We start from the raw sequence: 26,118 nt of genomic DNA on the forward strand, positions 1-26,118 counted from the left end.
TTCCCATGGGATGCTACATATATGATATATACTTCTCAGTCAATCATATCTGGAGATTCATAGACTGTTTCTCATTCATGATTTTTAATTGCATAGTCAAAATGTTGTCTAATATATTTCAGATAATTACTACTTCTTCTCTTAAATCAAGTAATTTGTAAGAGACCAGTCACACAAATATGCCTCACCTAGTCAAAGTCCTCCCTATTTTCTAGTTGTATTATCTGTGATGTCTCCTGCCAGAACTGATATTTAAGAGACGGTTGTAAAATGATGAATTTTCAGTTGCCACATCCCTCCCACATTTGCTAGTCAGAGGCTACCATTCAACTCTAAGCAACGTTCTCCTGTAAGACATTGAGATTGATATGGTCTATAGATTTATAATCTATCCATCTATCTCTATCTATTTATCTATCTTTCTTTCTTTCTATCATCAATCTATGTATCTATCAATCTAATCTCTATCATCTTAAATATTTTAACTTAAATATTTTTTCTAGAAGTTGTAATTCGTCATTGTCCTTAGTTATGTTGGTGCTTAAATTATACAGTTTAGTCCAATACAAATACGTGATGCTTTATACATTAGCCATGTACTTTACACATTAGCCATCCTTTTTTCTATCTGGCATAATAATATGTAACATTGCTTAAGTGTTACATAAGTGGTAATTCCACTTATGTACTCCCTGACCCAAACCTGATGTAATTTCTCTAAGAGGTCTGGTGACTTTGGGAAGATAATGGCATCAATAATTTCTCCCTAGGTGTGCTCATTATCCCAGCAGTGTTATTGTCCCAGACCCATACAGCAGTAGAGAGCTGCTTAGAACATACTGGAACATGTAAGCATGTATACACATTAACAAACTCATTTTCAAGTAGGTTTCCTTCTTGTTTTCCCCTGTTTCACATTTATGTCTCATTTCCTTTATAGTGAGAATGCTTCAACCATTTCTTATTTCTTCTTTCTTATACAAAAAATAGCATGATAAACATTCTTCTCATTTTTCTATTTTCTTTAATAATTCATGCAGGAAATTTGTCCCATATCAAAACACAACACAATAACTTGGTGTAGCTGCAAATTGGTGTACCTATCAGTCCCTTTGTAGGCTTGCTGTACACAGTAATGTCTGCTTACACACACTCATCTCCTTTCAAGACAGAGACAGGGACAGCCAGACACAATGCTTCTTTACAAATGAGTTTGGTCATCAGCACTGTACCCAGAATCCACGGACTAAGTATGAATAGAGCCCTATGTATTTATATCAACACTGAACTTACATCAAGGTTGAAGTAGCTTCCCCATGTGCAGCAAGTATGTTCTGAAGGCCATTTGCTACATGCCTGGTTTCCCTTTCCCCTTGTCCACTGGTTTTCTCTGCAAGTTTTGGAACTAGAGAGCAATTCTGATATTAACTCCTAGCTTCTTTTCCTTCTTGTTGTCTCAGAGATGTACCTTAATTACAGTTTGATTAATTTGTTTTTAACACTTGCTATTGAAATTTAACATATCCAGAGGAAAGTGTAATAATGATGCAGCTTGATGCATTTCCAAAAGTGTAACGAGCCCCAAAAGTTACCAGGGACCCCAAAGCCTCTCTTTGTATCCTCTTCTCCTCTTGGGCTTTCAACAAAAGTAAGCACAATCTTTATTTCTGCTTTTGCATTTTGTACAAATGGAAATGAAGGCTAAATGGAAAGTATTGTTTTTGGAACAGACTTCACACAATGCACATCTATCCTGAAACTCAGCGTTTATGACATTGGCAAGTTTTCCATTCAGTCACTAGACAATCTGCCTGGCCCAGGGTACAACTCAGACTGAAGATTGCCACACATGCCACATGCATGCATACATTTGGCATTAGTCCCTTGACCATTTCACTCAGGATCCCCAAACTGCCTCCAGGTATAAAGGGAGGACCATCTTTGTTGCTGTGCTCAGAGTCAGTATTTACAGTCTCCCTACCACCTCCCAGCTGCAGAAAATCATGCAATACTTCCTTGCCAGTGGAAACCCTGAGCTTTCTGTGTTCTCAAACATGTTTTTGAGTTTAATTTCACCTTCCAAGTGAGGCAAGTGTGTGGAACATTTGCCTGAATTATTAGATAAACACAGATTATCAAAATAAAAATGACCACTTTTATAAATTTTGCACCTCATTATGTCTGCATATTCAAATTCTACTAAATTCCATAATTCAGTCCATCTGTTAACAAGCATATGCTAAACACATTCAATGTCCAAGGCCCTGTCCAAGTTAAGGAAAACTAACATATTGACAAGACAAAATAAATCCCCCAGATAACTTATAAATAATCAAATACTATGAAATCTTTTTAAATGCTCTATGGACAGAGCCAAGACAATGGGAAAATATAATCAAGGACAAAACCTGGTGTCTCATCTTTCAGAAACTAGTAACAGTATTTCAGACATAGTATTTACTATGCATTTCATGAACAAGTGTTAGCAGTGGTATTTGAACTTAGTAAAATTGTCAAACATTTTTGCCCTTCAATTGAATCAACTGAAAAATAGATCTGATTCTATCAAATATCCACTGATTTGATATGATTTGGGAGAAGATGAATAGTTACTTTTTCGTAAAGGTTGAATATTTGTATGTTTTATTTTGCTATCAGTTACCTTAACTCCAAACAAAATATGTTTCTAAATAAAATATGTTTGGTCTTTGATTTTAAAGTTTAAGACAAGCATCATTGTCATTAACTGCCTTTAAAAATTAAAGCTAAAGTGCAATGCCCTATTACTATTCTGGGAATAAAACTGCTACATTATAGGCACTCAATCATACACTGACCTTCTTACTTAATAAACCACGTCAAAAACCTATTATAAATACCCACTTGTATCATAAGCACAAAGTGTGTTCCAAGGGACAGGAAATTTCTCTTATATACATATTTTTTGTTCTGATATCAAACACTTATTTGTGCCCAGCTGAATGTAAACAGTCAAAATAACTTTACAATAAATTCAGTCTTTCTCTGTTGCTCTAGGCTATCATACACAGCTCTATTTTCTAATTTGTGGACTGTAACGAAGCTGAAAACCACACAAATAGGACAGTCACTGTGCGTGGGGAATGAACAATTGGGCTTAGCTTTTGCTGAGTGTAAGAGATGAGTAATGGCTTTGCTCTGGGCAACTTGATTTTTGTATTTGAAATGGAAGGAATGTGTTTCTTAGCCTTTTCTTAGAATCCTGCAAGGGCTAACTAATGAAACCTGCCATTTTTAATAGGTGCTATTATAATCCAAATGGAATTAGCAATTAAATCTCAAAATTTTATTGGAGAAAGCTGTTTCAGTCTTAAGAGAGCTCTTTTTTTTTTTGATAATGGAAGTCACATTGTTTAGAATACATCTTCTCTAGAACCTGATTTTAAATGAATGATAGAGGGCAAAGAATTAAATGTCCCAGATAGTGTCAAATGTTGCTTAATACAGACTAAAGTGCTCTGTGAAATTTGAAACTTGGACATTTTTTAAGACCAAATATTTCTGATGGGATGGGGTAGGTAATATTTTTAGATGTCCTTAGGTTATCAGCCACTCAGAAAAGAATATTCTGAAAATGTTTCTTTGAAGTTTTGTAATCAGTAAATGAATACAGAGAATCACATGTAAGCAGTCATCAGTAAATCTTCCATGTTTGATTCCAGGCATATTTCTTCTTAGAAAGTATTATCTTTAATATAAGAGCATTTCTTATTTTTCCTGACAATGTGCATACTCTCAGCACCTCAGTGGTAGCAAATGGACAGACTGCCATAACTTTATGAAGTACTTTCTTAATAGTTAGGTATTTTTAGGTTGAATTTTGTCAACTTCCAGAACCTCAGAATGGCATTACATTTGGAAATAGGCATATGTTATTATTCAAGTTAATATGAGGTCATACTGGGTTATAGTGGTCCCCTAAGCCAATATAACTATTATACTTGTAAAAGGAATGTCATGTAATAAGACACACATAGGGAAAATTTGATGTCAAGCAACCAGGAAGAGGACAGCCATTAGTGAGTCAAAGTGGGGTGGGGGAGGGCATCAGAAACAGATCATCTCCACCTAGTTCTCAGAGGGAACAAATCCTGCCAAAGTTTTGACTTTGTACTTTTGTGCTCCAAAACTGTGAGAGAATAAATTCCCCTTCTTTAAGCCACCCAGGTTGTGGTACTTGGCAGCCTTAGCAAATTAACACATAGGTACATAGGGTTCTAAAATTGAAAACAACACCACCAATAAGATTTAAGACTTAGATCTTCTACATGCTAAACTCTGGAGTCCTAAGGAATATCCTGAGTCTTAACTTTCAGATTTGAAAATTAGGAAAAATGATACGCACATCCAACGGCTGTTGAGAAGACTAAGAGCATTGACGTAGAATATTCAGCTAATAGCATATGCTAAACAATTCTTTTACGTCTTTAACACTTTAAACGATAGAGCAATTCAATAAAATATCCTGGACTGGAAATTAAAGCTTTCATATCAAGTGATTATTATTATTATTAATTTTTTTATACCAGCATCACATGTGTCATTCAGACCTTTTCCATAACAGTGACTGATTTGCATTGATCATTTCAAGATTGTCCCTCTTGGTTGCATATTAGAATCTTATGGGAGATATTTTTTTAAATGCTAATACCTGAGTTGTACCCCAGAGATTTTAACTTAATTGTGATAGGGTGTTGCCAGCCCTTCAGTTTATACTGTTTAAATTTAAACAGTTTCCCCTTGTGATGTTATATGACAGGGCTGAGAATCACTGATCTATTCACTCTTTTTAACCCAGGGATTGTTTTGATGTACAGTCGGAAATTGTGACCAGGAACAAGTAACTTATTATAATAAACTAATTTACACAGAGACAAAATGACAAAATGTAGCCAGGAAATTAACAAACCCAAAACTGAGGACTTCAGAGAAGTGTCTTTATCTCTCTTGGAAAGCTTTAATGTCAGCACCTCAAAATGTAAATTTGCTTTTTTTGTTGTTGCTTGCAATATACAACACCCTGTACTATCAAAATGCAAAACCATGTACTGTGTGGACATATGTTATACAAACACACTGTATTCATGTATTGAAATATCACATTATCTCATTAATATGTAACTTTTAGCATTTTTATGTGTGGAAAACATAACTTAATAAAATAACTTAATTTTCTGGGTGGTTCATGATGAAAATTCCAGTGTTCGGGAGTCTGAGGCAGGAGGATCAAAAATTCAAGGCCAGATTGGGCTATGTAGTGAGACTCTGTCTCAAAATAATAAATAAGTAATAAAAAGAACTTGGAATATTGTTTAGCAGTAGAGTGTTTGTCTAGACCACAATAAATAAATAAATAAATTAAAAATAATTATACTATTTTGATTTAAAATTTTTTAAAGTTTTGCTCTTGTTCTTATAGCAAAAAGAGAACCTCTTCAAAAAACATGGAGGTCACCAAGCTTGATGAGGACAGTGAAAGAAGTACTGAGGAGGACCAAGTTTCTACCTACAGACTTATTAGTTACAGAGACTTTGTTTCAAATTTCAGCTACACTGTTTGTTCATTTATTTAAGTAAGTATAAAGGTTCAATGTTACAACTCTTACTCTTTTTCCTCTTTGATTCACATATGTGTTGCAAAATGATTCTCAAGAACTAGGTTAGTGTATTGTCTCCCAGGTATGCTGCTATCTCTCCATGTGCTTCTGGAAGTGCACCAACTTCTCCAATCCCCAGTGCCTGCAGCCAAAAAATGGGACTTAATAATAAAATATCACTTCACATATTAATTGTTTTGAAGATTCAATAAGAAAAAACACATAAAACACTTAATAAAACCCCAGTAAATACTGGTGGGCTTTTATTATTTATTCACTGCTGCAGGTGATTTCTGAACTGCTTTGCTAAATCACAGGAGAGAGTTTTCACAGACGTCACTAAAGCTGCATATTAATGCAATTATATACCACTCAAATGCCAATTACTAACTGTCAGATCAAAATATATCACTGAGATTCATGGTATTCATGCAGATATTGATCTTAAACATTCTCTTCATTTGGAAACATGACGCTTTTTTTTCTCTCTAATTGCAGGAGTCTAGGTTCCTTTTTCTAGGCTCCTGAAAATACCTTCATAGTAATGAGTGAGAGCCATTAATACAGCCTATCCACACACCATCTTTTTGCAGAACAGTAATTTCACTGCATTTTGTAATCAATCTAATTTAACTGCAGCAATCCAAATTTATGTCCCAAACAGTTTAGAATTCCATTTGTTCTCTCTCAAAGTCAACATTGACCTAATTGGTGACTTACCAAAACTGTGCACATTAGGGACACACACAGAGCAGACATCTTCACAGTGGTCAGGACATATGCATCCGAAAACTGCACAAGATGACCTGGGATTTTGTTCCAAGTTCTTATCAGGACTGTTACTATTCTTACAGTTACATTATATTATTCTCAAGGGAAAACATGTCACCTACTTTCTTATGTTCTTTGTATCACTTTTAACATAGTGATCTATAATCATAGTCATAGTTATAATAATTCTGATAAATTACTTTTAATTTATTTATTATCATATTTGGTTGTACTGGGGTACATTGTGTTGTCTACGAAAGTGCTTACAATATATCATAGTTGAATTCACCCCCTCCATCATTCTCCTTTATCCCTCCTCCTTCCATTCCTGGTATTCCAGGTCTCATTTTTCCATTTTCATACATGAGTACATAATATTTCCATCATATTCACCCTCCTACACCCTTTCCTTATATTCACTACTGGTATCAACCCCCAGATAGGACTTGTTTTAGCTTCTTGCTCTTTGTTTTAGAAAAAGATGTTTTTCCTTGTTTAAGATAGTCATACGGGTTGTTTCATTTTGACATTTCCATGTATATATGTATTATAACCTGAATTGGTTCATCCCCTCTGTTTTTCTCCTTTCTACCTTAGTACCCTTCTTATGGTGATTTCAAAAGCCTTAAAATTTCTATGATAATATTGATAAATTATTAAAAGGAAGCAAAGCAGGGAGAAGGTGAGAAAAGACTATATATGGCACATTCTCAGCAGTTTACTTTTGATTATTTAATTATCAAAAATATTCCATAAGATAGGGACTTTTATGTCCCTATTACAGCTATGGAATCTAAGGCACATAAAAGGTCACTTTGACATGGTCAAATGTATACCAATAGTATGAGTTGGAGCAGAGTTTTGTTGTTTGAAGTCTAGCTCCAGACCCCTTGCTATATTTTTCTATAAATATTGTATATGCATTCAACATTGTTTTCATTTCGTCAAAATATGAGCATAAATCATTGTAGTAATGGAGATTTTTCTAGAACCAAAAGAAGTATTTGGTCACACACTGAGTAGTGGAGACAATATATCTGGATTTGAGGTTCAGTACATACCATGGTTCTGAGCCTCAGTTCTCTTGCCTTCAGAATGACACACTTCAATTCAGTTGTAAGCTCTTAAATAGCTATCATGTGGTTGGTAGTGAACCCTATGTGATGAATGGTACAAAGATGAAAACATATGTCCTATAAGAATGAATCCAAAGTTCATCAGAAGTTGAGTATTTGTTTATGTTATGCTTTTGAAACATTACTGAGTTAAAGGATATGAGTCCAAAATAATTTTTTTATTTTATGTGTAAGAAAGCCAGGAAAGACATGGTTATTTATAGAGCTTCACTCACCATTGCTACCTACTTAGTAAAGGATTCATCTGCATGTGATGATTTCCAGCTCCTCTTCTCTGCTTGACAACTCCTTACCTGCTCAGCCAACAATACTTAGCTCCTCAGAAAGCCTTTGCTGGCCATGACCCTCAGTCACCCTGAATGAGGTATACTTCCTTGCATTCCCAGAGTCACCCATGCAAGCCTCTACCTATCAAAACACATTGCCATATGATATACTTATAGCTTGGGATGATGGCATGGCTCAAGTGGTAGAGCACCTTCCTAGTAAGTGTGAGGCCCTGAGTTCAAACCCTGGTACCATCCCTGCAATGTGATATACTTACAGCTCTATCTATTTAGCATTACCACAAGTTTTTTTAACTTCTAGGAGGCAGTAGTTATGTTTATTATTGGTTTGTTTATTACTAACCTTCTGTAAATAGGAGTGCTCAGTAAGTGCATCTTTATCAAAATTCATTTTCTTTTCTTGGTAAATCTGTTTGTGATTTGTACTGTGAATTCTTGTTCTAAATCTGCTGTCTCTTTTGAAGATACAAAGGTCAATTCCAATTTCTCTTTCTTCTAAAAGCTCCTGCAATACTGAAACAACATATTCTATTGTATGTTGTGTATGAATCACCTGTGAATACTGCCAAACTACAGATTCTGATTCAGAAGGTCTGGGATTTGCCTGTGAGATTCTGCATTTCTAAAATGTTCCTGGGTGATGTGGAACTTTGCAGGAATTCAGAGTAGCTCCACACTCCTGCTGCAGGCTTTCAATTTTCATGGCTAAGAGCATAAATACAATCTAAGCTTAAGGCTAACACTTATAAGACTATTTTGGAGTCTGCTTATCTTGCATTTCTTAAGTATTCCAAGAAGACATGGAGGGAGGAGTACTAAGGATGCAAATGAAGTATTTATTTTCCTTCATTTCGAAAGTTAGTAAGAGTCACTTGAGTAAGTTAAATCTAATGGACGCACATCATGTCTATATTTTTATAGAAAGCTAAAAAAATGTAAATCAGAAAGAACTGTCCAGACACAATTTGTACTACTATGTACACTCTGTGTGAGAATAGAACTATGATTTCAGTGACAAAATTAAATTCACATTCCTAATTATACTTAAAAAATGAGTTATCATTCTTGTTAGGCTTAGAAGCCCAGATACAAAACACATGCCAATATACTAATAGAGAAAAGCTATTGCAAACTGAAATGCACATGTTGTACTAAATTTTTGAGGACAAAGCCAACACAGTATGCTACATTAATGTATCTGGGAATCTCAAATTTATAAAATTTAACAATAATTGAAACATAAATGTGTATCAGACAATTTCTAAGCTCTTTGCATGGATTAATTTAATATCAATAACCTACATTGATGTAAATATTATTGAGGTAAATAGGGTTGGTATTTTTTTCAGTGGCCCCATTTTACAGATGAGGAAATATAGAGAGAGAAAGATTTAAAAAACCTGCCCAAAGTCAGACCTACGGACTTATGTGACTGAGATCATGGTTAGCCTGTGTGCTCTAATTCAAAGATCACCATTTGATTGCCTGTCCCTGCCTCTCTGCACTCTGCAGCCCACAAGAAGCATGGTTTCCCATGTTCTAAATTCTCCCACTTTGCCACGCTGTTACTGCTCTCACTTCCATGAAATTACTCATTAAGCAGAGCAGAGACATGCATCATAAGTGAGGAAATTGTCATTTTACTTAAAGAGCTACCCATCCACCTATCTACCAGCATGATATAAATTTGCATTTACCTGTAGTCATGTACATACAACCTTGATCTGATCAGAAAAAGAATTGGTATCTTCATTTTCTGAGTCCAATATTAAATAAAACACTCAAGTATACTAATATACTAGATGAAAATCTTTCAGAGTCACCTTCAAGCAATCAATGTACTTTTAAAATTATAACAATAATTACATATGCTTGTTTTTTTACCTCATAGATGAAAATCTGTTAGACTGTAAAAAATTATATATTGTTTATTTAACTGCTTTTAGAAAATGTTATGAGATTATATCATTTTCCTTTATTAAACAACGTATTGCAAAATGTATTAAATATTATTAATTATAAGTTATTTTTGTCTTCCAAATTTTTGGAAAAAAAATTAAACATATAACTATATTTCTTAGAATGGTTCTATCCGGAGAGAATGGGATGTCTCACAATTTGATCCAGGGAGAAACCTCATGACTCCTTAAAATGAAACTCACACAATACAAATGTGTCTTTAGAAAGGGGGTCAAAATTCACTACTTGAGGTGTTACAGTATATGTAAAAGGATATAGAATATCCACTCAACTTATTAAAATTCATGAGACTTCAAAAATATCACCCAGACTAAGATAGGCATAAATGGAAAAATCTATTGCACAGAAATAAGGAGCTTATTTTAAATTCACCTTGGAAATTGTTTTCTTCTATACAAGTCCTGAAGATTTTTACCCTATTATCAAAGATCTTTTTAGAGAGTATTTAATGCAGGTAATTCTGATGTGTTTTATTGCTCAATAAACTATCTATAAAATTATTTTGAGTATTCCTGCTTAGTCCTTTCTCTAAATAACTGATTGCAGCAACAATATACATGTACAGACATACAAGCAAGAATAATTCCCATCTATTCATGAAAAGAATTGCATTAGCGTACTAAGTGAAGTGGAAGTTATTATTGGATGGAAGATTCATGATCAAGTCCACAAGCATGGTTTTCTTCCTTAGTTTTATAAGCAGAAAAAAATTTTATGTTTTCTGACAGGAGATAAGCACATTATTGAATTGAGGCATAGAAGTATTTCTGCTTCACATTTATAATAGGAACAGATTTTTAAGTGATTTGGAAAATTAGTGCAACCACTATAACAAATGGTTGAAAAGACAGGACAGAATAATCCATTCATTTTTAAACAGTGTCCCCTTACATGGCTCATTGCATGCAAGGCCATCATTATGGCAACAAGTAATGTGTTACAAACACTGTGTTGGCACTTGGCACAGAGCGAGGTCACCCAACTTGAGCCACTGTCTCAACCATTTGTGAATTGGAAAATAGACCAGAGATTTGCCTATATTCTATTTCCTGCTTTAAGTCACATTTCCTGTCAGATATTTAAATCATTCATAAGGGTAAATGGAGGCAAATTAGATCTGGAAAGGACAGAGGGGATGAAAATGTTTGAAAATGATCATTACAGCCCATTCTCATTGAAAGGATGCAGTATAATTGAATTGTAGGATGCTTCTATGATTGATAACAAGTGTTTCTAAATCAACATAGCTTGCAAAATGTCTCTACTTATATAATTTTAGTTAAATCTCTCAGTTGATATTCCCATTTTTCAAACTAAGAATTTCAAGCCCAGAAAAATGTCATATCTCCAAGTTTGTAAAAGAAATAGGTGAACCAAGATAGTTAATCCAGACTCTTTTATTCTGTATCTTAATTTCCCCTTGCCAAACAACCATAGGATAATCTAAAAAGATAGGAAACTTTTGTTATATAAATGTCAATTAATGAGATATTTATTTAAAATAAGTATAGATATGTGCTCCAGCTATTGATTTGCTATTCAGAGAGACAATATTTTTAATATATTTATCTGCTAATTACAATATGTGCTTTCCAGATTTTTGGAATGTTTCAAATCTTTTAGAAACAATTAAGTTTTATGTGCATTTGTATAAATTCTTGTGAAAAACACATAAGTAGCAAAGATCCAGGTCTCTAACAGGTCTTGCAAATAAATATTCTGTTACATATATCTTGGATAGTATAAACTTAAATAACTTTATATTCTTGATGAATATCTAACCATGTATTTAAATATGATAAAGTATTTTTCTCCTATAGTAGTCTCCATCTAATGGATGCAGTGGTAACTAATTCTAGTCCGATACCTGCTAGTTTACTATTAACAAAAGTGGTCAAAACTTTTAAAAAAGTAATTAGAAGTATATAAGCATTTTCTTATGATAAAGAAAAAACAATAAAGAAAAAGAAGAACTATATCCACAGAACAATAGAAGTAAATTTGTAGTACATAATCTGCAAAATGATAGGGGTGGGTAAATAAGGTGTTCCAATTTCCTACTTTAGTTCAAAATATCTGCATTGAAACACCAGTAATTTAATTTCCCAAGTGAAAATGAATGCAGCCTTTTAGCAAAAATCTGTTGGAATTCTTGCTTAGCACACTGTTTAATGGACTTTTGATAAGACATAGTTATATAGAAAATTTGTTTCTCCAACAGATAGGAAACCTGAAAACACTGCAGAGAAGTATGCAAATTAGGGTTTGTGGAATATGTAAATGCAATAATTAGGGGGAATTTTACCAACCTGCATGTATTTTTCTTTTATACTGCAAAGGAAATTCTAAATAGAAGAATTTAGAATATCTTCTAAATAGGAAGATATGCCTTATCAATAAAGTGCACAAGATCTTATATTATCCATATTATCAAGGAGGATTTGAAGACTTGGGTAGCTTGGCCAGTAAGTCACATTCCTCTACTTACATCTTTCTTTGCATATTAAATTTTCAGATAAATTATTTTTTGGGAAACATAAAAGAGCCATTTTTATTCCATAATACAAGATTTATCACTTTAAAATCTTGTGAAACTACCATAATTCTCAAACACATGACCTTTCATTGGCTTATTTTAACATAATATACAAAGATGATAAAAAATAACTCAGAATATTCACCTGGACATTAAAAAAATAAAATGTCATGTTATCTGTTTCCCTGACAATTATAGAAAGAATACCCATTGACATTTGCTAAAAGTAGTATTTAACTGCTTGAATTTACATGACTATCTTTTTTTCTCAGGTAATCAATAATTGCAGGAATGGGTAGAAAGGGCAAATTTAAAACTACATCAACTATGAAAACTTCTGACTGTATGAAACTTTTCCTTTTATAAGGTGCTGTCCTTCAAAGAGGTACTTAGTCTGTCTGAAATCTTTTATGTCCAATGTGCATGATATTAAATATGAGTAGATTAAAATAAAATCATATGTTTGTTTTAATGAACTTACACCTAAAAGTATCTTTGATGATGTTGTAGATACTAAATTTTAATCACTTAGTGTTTGTTAAAACAGCTCGACAGTACTCAATAATTGTTAGAAGTCATGAAATTTCTCTTTTAGACTAGATCAAAGCAATGAACTATTTTTCATATTAGTAAGGATTAAAACATCACTATCATAGATTATTAAAATAATACAGCCATTATGTGGCAGGCTTAATGGCACTTAAACATATTTGACAATATTTATATTGCACCTCAAACTTGTTTTGATTTTTAAATTCATAATTAGGTTGCACAGTTTCTTTTAAAAATAATCACTCATCACTCATCACATAGCATGCTAATTTTAATGAGAAACATGTGACTTGAAAGACTCAAAATGAACACCAGAAAAGGTAGAAGGTAATAATTCCCACCAGAAAAGGGTGAGAGCCCTACTGATCCAGCCAGCCTTCACAATATGAGACATGTTCACTGCAGGACAGACTTGTCTGTCTGATTCAACCACTCGTAGTTTATGTATGACCAAAAGAGTCCAAGTCATCTTGGATAATTTCATCCTCTTTGGCCCTTTTAACTTATGAATCTGCATTCATTTACACTATGGCTATCCACAAGTGTTAAACATATATAAAGTAAATTAAAGTTCATTATAGCAGCCACCTTTATTAATACCTTAGTACATTCAGCTAGGAGAGGATTTGAACACTCTTAATTTTAAGGTGAAGACTTAACAAAAAGAAAGATTTGAATGATAGTTTGGAGGGTTGACTTTTAGCCCCTCAAGTAATTTATCAACATGTTAATCTCATTTTAGGTTAGAAGTCACCAAACATTAGAAAACAATGGGTGCTTTGCTGGGAAAACGTGATTAGTTGATTATTTGCTCTCAGTTTGTTGATTGGTCTGCTGTTTGGTTGGATGGTATCCTAGTCTTTCACTTTCTATAAATTATGCCTGAGTCTTTGGATTATCTTAATTGTGTGATGAAGACTTTCTATGAAGAGGCATTTTTCCTACTACTTGCTTCCTTTATGTTACACATTCCAATACATAAACATTCTTGCTATACATTAATGGCTTAAAATGAGTTATTTCTAAAATATTGTTTGGACAGATGCTCTTTTTATTATTCAGGCATTACATCCTTATTTTACCTAATAATGGCTATTATTAGACAATGCTAGGGAAATGACCACCTAGGATAGAATTTCTAAACTCTGGAGACTCACAAAATTACATTTAAAAATACATATGTACCTCAAGAATGAGCCCTGATTGGGTTGAAAATGCCCAATAATCTGACAAGTACCACAAAGGACACAATTTAAAATGTGAATCATTCTCTCCATCTCCATCTTGCTGTCTTTTTGCTTATTGTTATTATTATTATTATTTGTTTATTATTCACAGCTTTACTTGATTTTGGTTATAACCACTTTTTGTAAATAGTCAAACTAAAGTGGCCTCTTTAAAATTTGATATTAAATAATGTATTTAATAATGTAGTGAATATTTGATTGAAATCATGCAACTTTCTAATTTAATTGAGACAGTTTAAGAGTACATGAATTGCACTTTATGTTCTCTCACAGTAAAACAATAAAATAGAAATGTCTTTGTAATAAGGGTTTTGAAACACAGGAAAATTATTTTCTTACAACATATCACTGCTCTTACTTAACTAAATTAGTCTCCTCAGCATTTTCGTATTTTATTTCAATTGAAGATGTCTGTCTTCCAACAAGTTATCAGTGTCATTAAGCATGTTTTCTATTGATATGATTGTGGTTTCACGGTCTGCGTGTGACTAGCACTTCTGTACTTCAAAACTTCTTCAGGTGATTTAAATTCTTAGCCTATATTGAAACCTGTCACCTTAAGCATTAGATAGAAATTATAGCCTATGAAAATTTTCTTCAGTGCACAAAGATAATAAATAAATAAATAGATAGATAAATAAATAGTTTCTCAATGACTTTAACAGATAAATACTGGCAGGTACTTATAGAAAAGAGAATAAGGAATCAGAGTGGTCATATTTTAATGTGTGAGTCCTTTGTCATTCTCACATATTTTCAATGCAATTTCTGTATCTGTGACTCACCCAGATATTCCCATCTTGATGATAGGGTTTCCAGTTTCTCCCCGTGTCACTGTAGAGCATTCGGTATTGAGTCACCCAATCTGAGCTGCTGTATCTTCCTTGGGTTGCAATGGCACTGATCTGCTTTCGATTGCCAAAGTCAACCTGAAGCCACTGATAATGGTCACTGTCTGATGGAGACCATCCTCCAGCACCTGAAGGGGACAGACACAAGAGGGGAAAGCAAATATTTAAGGTTGAATTTTTACAATTGAAAATGGGTTACTTTACTTACCTTAATTGGCCTTGTCAGTGCTATATTTTTAAGATGTATTATGAAGTGTCCTTTACAGATGCCATTGGGACTTCAACTAATATTCTTCCAGCTGGGCAACATTGATTCCTTAACCTCTTTATGGTGTAATTATGTGCTCATTTTCTTCTGAGCAAATGTCTTCATAATTCCTCAATTAGATCTTATTAGCACATGTCAAAGTCTAATTGGCTGAGGGTTGATCAATTTACCATGAACTCTTCAGCTAAAATCACTAGGAAAAAAATATGTAACTAATTCCTTTCCTCCATGTAAGATTTTATCTTTTTGTAAATTATAAATGAAACAAAACACCATTTATATAAAACTCTCAAATATATTTTGCCTTAAGAATTTCAAAGTTCAAAGAATCTTACTATTGTAGTTCTTAAAATGAGAACCAACTTTAAATCCCTGAACTTACAAGGAGTAAGATATACAAGAAATTAGGCAGTGTATATATTTAAAAGATAATAAATAGCCAAAGTTGTTTGATAACTGTATTTCTAGGAAAAAAATTTGAGTTACCAAGCTAAATATCTTTTGATAAAATATGATAATTAATTGGTAAATAGTAAGATGGGAAATATTTATCAGCCCTAACACTGAACACTGAACAAAAAGACTCAGTCTCTAGTAATATTTAACTATGGTTTTACATAAATAAGTGACAGAAAATATAGCATAATGCTTATCACTGAGAGGCATTATAGTTTTAGAGGTGAACTTAGCTACTAATGGGAGGAAATGATAGAAAAATATTCAGCAAACTATCCAATGTACAGCATATCAAAATATATGCACCACTTTTAAGTAAGGAACTTGAAAGCTGTCAAAACAGCTCTCTAAACAACTGCAACACTGAAAAAAGTATGATGTAACTGTTTTTCAGATTGGACAACAGGCAAAATTTGATCACATGAAGAGATAATTAATTAGGTGAGTTGGGCCAGTGTCCTAGCTTTTGGTGGGATTCACTTTCCATATCATGGCACAGAGGACAACAATGTCACTGAGGCACATCAGGATTTAAAACGTTGATAAATCTGAAAATTGTAGGAGAGTCTCATGGAGGGGATAGCTGTCTATAGAGAGCTTTGGAAACCTACATGGGGATCACTGAAGTCTGTGGAATCTGGACTCTGGATCAGGGTTAGCTGTGTAGTTGCTCCTAATCAGATTCCACAAGATTAGGTAATCAGACTCCATAAGAATTGGTAAAAGAAGTTCTGAGCTGAACATCATTTTCTCCACCACTTGGTTCTAGAGTTCTGGGGGTTGCTCTGGGCTGGGAGAATTTGATTTCAATATAGGTAAGTTTGAGAGGCTTCGTTGAACAATCATAGTCATTCAGGAGACAACCCAGGAAGGTCATGCATTAGAAGAAGGGATAATGTAGTCCTAGAATAAGGATTTCTCTGGACATAGCTGAACAAATCTTGCTGGAAAAGGTCAGTCTGATCCACAAATAAATTAAATTCTTGTTCAAACAAGATCCAACACTCCATCAAGCAAGGCTATGAAAGATCAGAAAGTGAACACCATTGAAACCATGATATTCATTATAAAATTTAAAAAATCTAGATCTTTAGCAGGAAAATAGCCCTCATAGCCAATGAAAGAAATCAATCTGCAGAACCAGGCCCCCAAAATAACAGGGATGATGATATTATCAGACAAAGATTTTAAAACAGTGATTATAAATTAGTTTCACCAGAAACAAAAACATACAACTATTTTAAAAAATGCAAAATCTTCATGGAGAAAAAAATAATAAAATAAAACAAAATGGAAACTTTAGAACCTAAAAGTACATCTGACATAAAAACTTTACTTCATGGGCTTTCTCACAGGTTAGATCCTGCTTATAGTTTGGAACTCAAATGACTGCTAAATACCCATATGTTTGACACCTGAGCCCCAGCCTCTGCCACCAGTGGTGCTGTTAGAAGCTTTAAGAGTTGGGGCCTGGCAGGAATCTGGTCGTGGATGGCATGTCCATGTGGGGGAGAGTGGGATGTCAGCCCCTTCCTGTTCAGCTCCCTGGTGTTCAGGAGGTGAATAACTTCACTTCACCATGTTTTTTGTCTTTGTGTGCAGCCAGAGCCCCAAAGCAACAGGGGCAACAAACAATGGACAAAATCTCTAATTGTGAGCCAAAGATAAACCTGTTATCTTTGTATTATTATATGTTATATTACTATGCAGTATATTGTATTATATTATATATTACTATGCATTTGTTATAATAATGACTAACACAGACCTTGAGAAGACAACATCAATATTTAGAACATGAAGTCATGAAGCTGAGCATCCAAACTGAAGCAGAGAGAAACAAAGCCATAAAAATGAATCCAAAGTAACTTGTGGAATGATGAGTGCCCTGACAATTATGTAAATGGAGTTCTAAAAGCAGAGAAGGAAGAGCTTGAGACAGTATGTGTTTGAAGGAATAATGTCTGAAAGATATAAACTCACATAGCTCAGAAGTTTGTTGAATTCCTAGCAGAATAAACACACAGAAAAACATACTAATTCTCTTCATAGTCATACTCATTTGGTAAAACACAATGCTAAAGAGAAAAAAAATCTATAATGTCATGGGGGTGGGGCAGAAATTTCTCAGCAGAAACAATGGAAGTTCTTAGGCAATGGAACCACATCTCTGATGAAAAAAAGGTTTTAAGTAAAATTGTGGATATAGAAATAAAAAAACAAAACATTGTTTAAAAACAAAAATAACATACCTGAACAATATTTAAGACCAAAGCTAGAATGAATTGTTTCTATATGTGAATGCTAAGAATGGTAGCATTTGCAGCTGAAGGGAAATGTTACTGTATTAAGACTTATACCTACCCAGAGAAATAAGGGCTGAAATATAGAACATGACAGTAAATATAAAATACTTGTTCATGCTTTTAAGTTTCTTGAAAAGATAATTGAATATGTAAAACAAACATTGCAACATTGAATTAGAGAGGTCATAGCCAATGAAGAAGTAAAATGTGTGATCACAATAGCACAACGAATGGAATGTATGACATGGAGGTTATCACACTTGAAGGGATTTTTCTTGAAAGTAGCAAACGCTACATCAAGATGAGCCACCGTTTTCTGTAAAGATTGAATACTGAATATTTTAGGCTTCACAGGTTGTGCAATCTCTGTTAGGACTCCCTAATTCTGTTCTAACATGATGTAGTCATAGACAATATATCAAAAAAAAAAAAGGTGTACCTGTGTTCCAATACGAATATCTTGATAAAAACTGGGGGCTAGACAGATGGCTATGGTTTGTCAACTCCTGCTCAATTTCAACCTCTCAAAAAATTGAACATGTCAAATGTTTGCATTTCACTACCTCTAGGTCATTCCTCAAAAACATTTTTAAAAGACTTACATATATGGTATGCATATAGTGCACTGTACTCTGTAGCATTTATGTGTGTAAAATATTTGATAATTACTTTTTCAGTGCATCATCTCCCATCTTCAATTCAGAGTTTCACTGAAATAATCATTCTACCATACTTCATCTGTGCTCAATGCTTTTTAATTGACCTTCATTGCTTGCAGAAATAAGCTAGTCATACCTCCAAACACAGGAAAAAAACCTGCAATACAACCTCTACACATCCCCACATCCTTCCTGAAAATTTAGGAAGCTGGAAAAATTTTAAAGTATCTGTGTAAACACTTCCACTTCAAATTTCACCTCATCAAGTGTTCTGTAGTGAAACCTTCTATCCTTCCTATATACCTGGATGAGTCGCTGGCTCAGCCACTTGGAGCACTGCAGTGGACAATACATAACTGTAATCCCTATTCAGAAATTTCCTGTGTTAGGAAGAGGTCTTTACCCAGGATTAGGGCTCTTCCTGCAGTTGTGCGAGTGTCGTAACTGATTGAACTGGGGAAATTAAGGACCAGCACCCTAGTCCAACTTATGAAACCTCTGAGACTAGGGTCCCTTGCAAGATTGGTGTATGCCTTCATTCAGACTGCATTGTGCCAACTTCTCTCACTATTTTCTGCATAATTCCTTTTCTTTCCTCACCTTTTCATCCCCTAACATTCCTTAACTTCCTACATACTACTCTATATCTCAAAATTTGTTTCCTGGGAAATCAAGTCGGCAAAACCTCCATGAGATCACTTTCCTGGCAATCTTTTCAACAATAGGAGACACTCATCATTTGTGTCTTATCTACAAGCAGAGATTGTGTCCTTCTGCAGTATCTAGTATTCCCTGTAGTCATGTATCCTCCACAAGCCTATTTTGTAGAATTCTGTAAATAAATTTGTAGAGGATCTCAGGTCAGTTTTGAGAATAACAATATACTCAGTCATCAGAAGAGAATAAATATATTTTCGTACCTGTTAGATATACAAACCTTGAAGAAATGTACAGCCAATTGCATCCTATAAAGTTCTATATATATGTTTCCAAAGGCAAGAAAATAATTTTTTCGATGAAGTCAACAAGCAATTAATACAAGGAGGGATTAATACAATAATGGATTGGTGAAATTCAGAATATTTTCCCCAAGTGTTTTGTTAATGAATACTCCTTAATAATTTTTCTTATGTTACCCATTGTTTCAGTAGCAGGTAGTGAAAATGCAGTTTCTTAATCCCACTTAGCTCAATACTTTTACCATGATGGAATTTATTGCCAACTTTAAAGGAAGCAAAAAGCTAAAAGCAGAGAAAAATAACTAAAAACTTACTTTTTACCAGAAGTGTATTTGGACAGAATAGTGATTAACTTCAGGAGGAGAACAAATGCCAGGTTTTCATGAAGAGCATCATGCAAAGATCAATGGAACATTTTCCATTTCTCTTTGATCTACCAAGCACATAATTTGAGGAAGTTGATTACTTTGTTCATTTGGCTTGTGAAATGTGTAACCCCTATCAATCCAAGGATTAAGAATGATACCTCTCATATCAAAAAACCTCTGATAGTGGCATGTGGAGGGTAGAAGTGTTTCCAGTATTTACTAGGGGCTAAAGAGAGTGGACATTGAAGAGACGGTAGAGAAGGGGGAGATATTGACATTGGATCGTCATAAGCCCTTAGATTTTAAGAAGACATAAGAAGGATTCTTATCTAGAGAATAATTATCTAGAGATAATAGAGTGAAAATACACTTATAAGTAGCTATCACATTGTTGGAGTGACATGGAAAGATGTGTTCTTATTACAGAATTCTTTCAATTCCCCAAACAATCAGAATACTTCCCTCAGTCCTTTCTTTTAGCCCTTCTTCTTCTCTCTCTCTCTTCTTTACTCTCTCTCCGTAACACACATTCACACACACACCCACAACCACCACCATTCCTGTGTGTGTGTGTGTGTGATTGTACTGTTAGGTGATGGGATTTCATACTACAGAAGTTCATTCTGCCAGGGTTGTTTGAGTGATAAATTATAAGAAAGAACCTGGAGAAATGTGTGAAACTAGTATTCTCAGTAGATGAAATGGGTACTTTGGTTTTCTATTTGTAAATCAGTACCTCTGAAAGCAGAGAAAACCAAGTATGTCGTTCAAGAGAGGGCATGAGGCCTACTTTACAGTGATTAGTGGTTCTTGAATAAACATGACACTCATGTTGGTGGATGTAATACCACCAGAGAATGTAAGCCTAGATTCTAATTTTGAAGGAAGAGCAAAAAATATTCAATTAAGGAAAGAAGTATCTTTAATAACTGGGTGAGAAATATATATCAGACGAAAAGAATAAATTGGAGACTCCAGGCAAGATAGTATTATGAGTTCAGGCTTTGAGGCCTCCTTCTGCTCCAAATACACAATATTTTTAGATAGGATAGATAAAAAGAAAATTGAAAAGACACAGCCAGGATCAAAAATAAGATAAGCATCTCAAGAAACACAACCAAAATACAATACAGTAAGTAGAGCTGAAACAGAGGTCTGTTGGAGTTGGCCTCTGAGAACACATGGGGGCAGCTGGCTGCTTGGGTCTTTGGGTCATTAGTGAATGTAGGTTTCCTGTGTGTATCAGGTACAGGATGCCTGGGTCAGAGCTGAAGACCAAGACTGGCTGTAACTTGATTGCTAAAAGAAACTGGAAAACCTGCTTTTCAGTTGGAGGTATGGCTTCTCTGAGATTGTATGCTTTAAAAGGTTATTATATGAAGGCACATGGAGGATGAGATAAGGTAAGGTGCCCACTGGCTTGGTGACTGGACTTATAATACCCTAACACTGACAGGCCAAGGCATAGGGCCAGCAATGTAAGATATGGCTTTAGACTGGGGATCCTGGAACCCTGAGTAGAGAGCAATGGAGCAGGGAGAAGGTGGAGAAGAGTAGAGAGAAAAGGAGACAAATGGGGCAGGGACAGAGCAGGGCATTAAATATTTATGTAAAGTGAGAGCAAGAATGTGCAAACCAAAGTTCCAAATCACATGAAAGACAATGCATGTCACAAAGTCAACAAAGCCAAGTCTTCAATATATAATATCTTTATATATAAAATTAATTGAGGACCATAGGACACAAATACAACATGACTTCTCAAAAATTTCAACTTGGTAATGATATCCAAAAAAAGTAGCAGTTATTATCAGATACAACATGGAAAAATAAAACATTTATACACAGACCTAGAAAATAACCAAAAAAGTGATCTTAGAAATAAAAAATTTGCTCATCAACAGGGAAAGCTCATCACAGGAAAATCCACCAAATGTTTATATATGTGCATATACAGATAAATAAACAATGGTAGAATTTTGTTCTCAAAATTGAAAAAAAGTAAAGCTGTCTGATTCCACGAATTGAAAAATTCCTCTGAATATTAAAAAGACTATGTAATGTGAGCATGTTAGGGAAAGTGTACCATGATGTGCAAATGAGAGTTGATCTGAGAAAAGTAAGATTGATGAAGGGTGGCTTTTGAAAAACACAAAGTGTAGACATATAATTGAGAAGTATCTCACTGATAAAGGAAAAATAATAAGCATCTCAGGAAGTGCTAAAGGAGTGTGCTAATGAGCTCAGGTATTATTTATAGCAGGACATAAACAGCTGCAAGGATCTGTGAGAAGATGGATAAATAGGCTTCACACAACTCTGGATGCTTTTTGATCAGAATAGCCAGAGATGGGAGCTGTACCCTTCCATTAATATCTGCCACAAACTAAGGAAAAATAACAATGCCACAAACACTGAAAGTATGTGATAGATTAAGGCTTCTATAAAATAACATTACAACAAAAGATCAGTAAGGCAATTGTGAAGCAAAAGAGCAGAAAGAAGATGTGGTATTATCAGAAATTATTAAAAGACAAGAGACATTATTAAGAGATGTCTACCTTCTCCATCATGGGTAATAGTTTTCAAACTGGTCTTGGAGTAGCAAAAACAAATGAGCACAAGCAAATACCTCCTGAGACAAGTTAGGTCCTAGTACGTGAGAAGTAACTTTGTTGATTTTCTTGAAGCATTCAAATTCAGATTATATCCCAAAAGGCTGCTATTATTCATAAGTGTAATGTAAGCTTCTTTGAATATTTATCAAAACTACTGCTTGAAAAGCAAAGAGAAGCAAAACAACAACAGCAACACAGAAACAAGTCATAAATGTTAAAAAATCAAGGGAACTAGAAAGTCTACAATGTATAGACAAGAAAGACCTTCAAAATCTTGCATGTGCATTGTGAATATTAGCTTAAAAGGGAAATGAAGGTGTGGTAACAGTGGAGGTGGTGTTTGTGTTCATGAAATTTGTTAATTATATAAAGCTAGTAAAAAGGTCTAATAGGATACATAATGGAATTATGATGCAAAATGTTTTTGACAGACTGGAAATCTGAGCCTGTACCAGCACAATTTGTTTGAATATCTTTAATAAACTAAAATACCCATATTAACATCATGCTTAAGGATAAATGATGCTTAGAAATAATTTTCTAACTTTATTTTTCTTTGTATATAATATTGGCATCTATCTACAATAATATGCACGACAATATCCAAAGCATTTTGGACACATTTTATTAGATCTTCATTTATATATATGTATATACATATACATTGATGGATAGACTGTAATCACACCACCAAGATCTATAAAGAAATCATTGCCAGCAACTCACAAGCTTTTCTTGTTTCCTTTTCCAAAAATGGCCACTTCTAAACTCCTCAGTCAATACCCTAAGATTTATCTGCTGGCTACATGTAACAATAATTTGCTGTTTTCTTTGCTGCTTAGAATTATATTGTAAAACAGAATCCTTTGATTCATTCTAGTGTGTATATTTCCAGTTCAGATCTGTTATGAATAATTCTGCTGTCAACATTCTTGTTCACGTTTTAAGCACCTATTTACATATGCATTTCTTTTGGGTAAATGACCAGATGAATAATTGTGTATCCTACAATTTGTGGATTTTCAAATAAATCAATTTTGTAGTTTTCCAACATAGTTTAAATAATGTTGTTCTCCCGGTAGTGATGAGAGACTTTCTGTTGTTCTCCATTCTTGACCAAATTTAGTATTGCTATTTTTCTTAAAAAAAAAAAAACAAGTTCAGTTTTGACACTCTAGATCATTATCAATTTATTTCACATTTCTGTAATAACTACTCTTAGTATGTTGATTTCAAAATTTATTACAGACGTAAAATTAGTGCAGATATAAGGGTTTTTGGATGTAAAGATAGAGAAGAGACCAAATAAAGACAACAGATTCCTTCAACATGCTATGTATATGCAAGTATGTAGCTTGATTTATGACAAAGTTATAATACATTATTTGCAATAATGCATTGAAAGTCATTGGATATTGACATGCTAAAAATTTTCTACACAATACTCAACAGTCAAGTTTAAAATATGCAGATCACAATGTAAAACGTGGAACATTAAACATCTAGAAAATAATGTAGAAGAATGTCATCCTCATTTTGTGGTGGGAAAGACCACAGGACTCACACAGTACTAGCTACAAGAGAAAAGTTAGAAAAATTATTTATATTGAAATTAGAAGCTGTTGATTATGAAAAGGCATTAGTAAATGGGTGAAATGTTTAACTATAAATATGGGGAAGATATTTCTAAACATATCAAAAACAAGATGCTCAGGTCCAACTGTGTAAATAAGTTCTTCAACTCAATCAGAAACATTAAGATAATTCAGTAAAAACTGGGCAAAAGACTTTAACAGGCAATCCATACAAGGAACAAAATGTGTAAAAATGACAAAAGTGATCAAATCTCATGGGATCACCTTTTAAGAAAGGTAATTTAAAAGTTAAGAATGCTCAAGGAGAATAGTCAGAATGGCAAGGGGCATAACCTCACAATAGTGCTCTGAAAAGATGGCTGAGGCTGAGGCTTTGTGACAGTCAGAGGTGATTTAATGTCCACCTTCAATAGAAATATGAAATAGCAATAGAAATATGAAATTTTGCAATAATGAAACAATGTCACCCATCCCCAAAGCATAGGTTTTACATATATGGATCATTCCATTTTGTTTAAGAATTTTAAATTTAAAATTCTGCTTAAATAAGGTAAAAGAAATGCTTCTTGTTTCAATATTGTCAGTTGTGGATTATTAATTCTACTATTACAAGTTGTTTACATTTTTAATTTGACCAAAAAATAAGATTGAATATTAAACTGTTTTGACAAATTTCAAATATTTTGCTAGGGAGAAAATAAAGTTTTCCTTCCTAAATATATATTTTTTTCCTGTAAGGGTTCATCAAACTACACTAAGAAAATTTTCTGGGAGATGTTTCCACAATGCTTATAATATACAGATAGAACTTATATTGTTAAAGTCAGGAAATTTCTTGAAATTAGGTGCTTTTAAAAGCAAATCTGTATAGCTCAGGATTCTATTTATGTATTCTTGATTTCACGGGAAAATCACTGAGTCTCAGTTGTGAAAAACAGAATCACTGGAAGGCAAATTTAGTTTCAGAAATTGAAAAATTATATACACATTGTTTTCAGAGAATTTCACAGAAAAACTATATTTTTAAGATCTTTGATTTAAGGATGTCAACTTTTAAAAATTCCAAATATCAATCTTAAGATTGAAACTATTTCAGGAATGTGGGAGGGAAGATAAAGGAGAATGATGGAGGGGATGAATTCAACTATGATATATTGTAAAAACTTTTGTAAAAGTCACAATGTATCCCCAGCACAACAATAATAATAAAAAAAAGGTTAAAAATAAGTTAATGCATAAAAGTAATTTAAAAAAAGAAAACTGGGAACTAGACACGTCTATTGTTACATAAAACTGCACTAAGATTACACATCGTTTTAATTGTTAATGACTTTGATCACGTCCACTTTTTGCTATGAATAATTCCTCTGGTTCATTCATTAAGCAAATATTTGCAGAGCACTTACATATGTCAGCCATTAAGTGTTTCTTTTGGATTTTTTCATAAGCAAATTTTACTACACTTTTAAAATATAATTGAGAATCCAGTTTACTCATTTGGGGAATGTCCCAAAATAATCTTTTTTTAATATAGATTTTAGCAGATACTTAACATTCTTTAAATGTTTACAGAAATGATGTCCTGTGTGTGAAAAACATGAGAACAAATATAAATCTCATATCTAAGTCTACTCTAGGTCATCGCTGGGATGTTTCTTTAGGGCAGGCAATTGGAGGCTGCTTGCTATTTTCCTCTGTAAGAAAGTCTGAGGAGCTGCAAGCTGCACCTCCCAGTACTCTTTTGTTCATTGCACTTTATAAATGTAGTCAAGGACAGAGTTCATTAGTTTGGGGTAAGCCTCAATGTTTCCAAGAAATTAAAAGTTGTGTAGGCAGAAAGTAAATTTTATGTATGCAAATGTACTGCTTTACTTTGTATTTTTTTTCATCCTT

At 33.7% G+C, this 26,118-nt stretch overlaps 1 protein-coding gene across 1 annotated transcript in view; it reads right to left on the reverse strand.

Moving 5' to 3' along the window:
* Cntnap2 (contactin associated protein 2) overlaps positions 1-26,118 on the reverse strand; it is a 1,948,854-nt gene that overhangs the window by 1,310,189 nt on the left and 612,547 nt on the right. Inside the window, exon 3 of the mRNA XM_074061335.1 lies at positions 14,931-15,124. Within this exon, the coding sequence (XP_073917436.1) occupies positions 14,931-15,124 (194 nt within the window). The remainder of the gene's footprint in view (positions 1-14,930; positions 15,125-26,118) is intronic.

This window comes from Castor canadensis, chromosome 2 (genome assembly GCF_047511655.1).
Source record: "Castor canadensis chromosome 2, mCasCan1.hap1v2, whole genome shotgun sequence".
Taxonomy (NCBI): domain Eukaryota; kingdom Metazoa; phylum Chordata; class Mammalia; order Rodentia; family Castoridae; genus Castor; species Castor canadensis.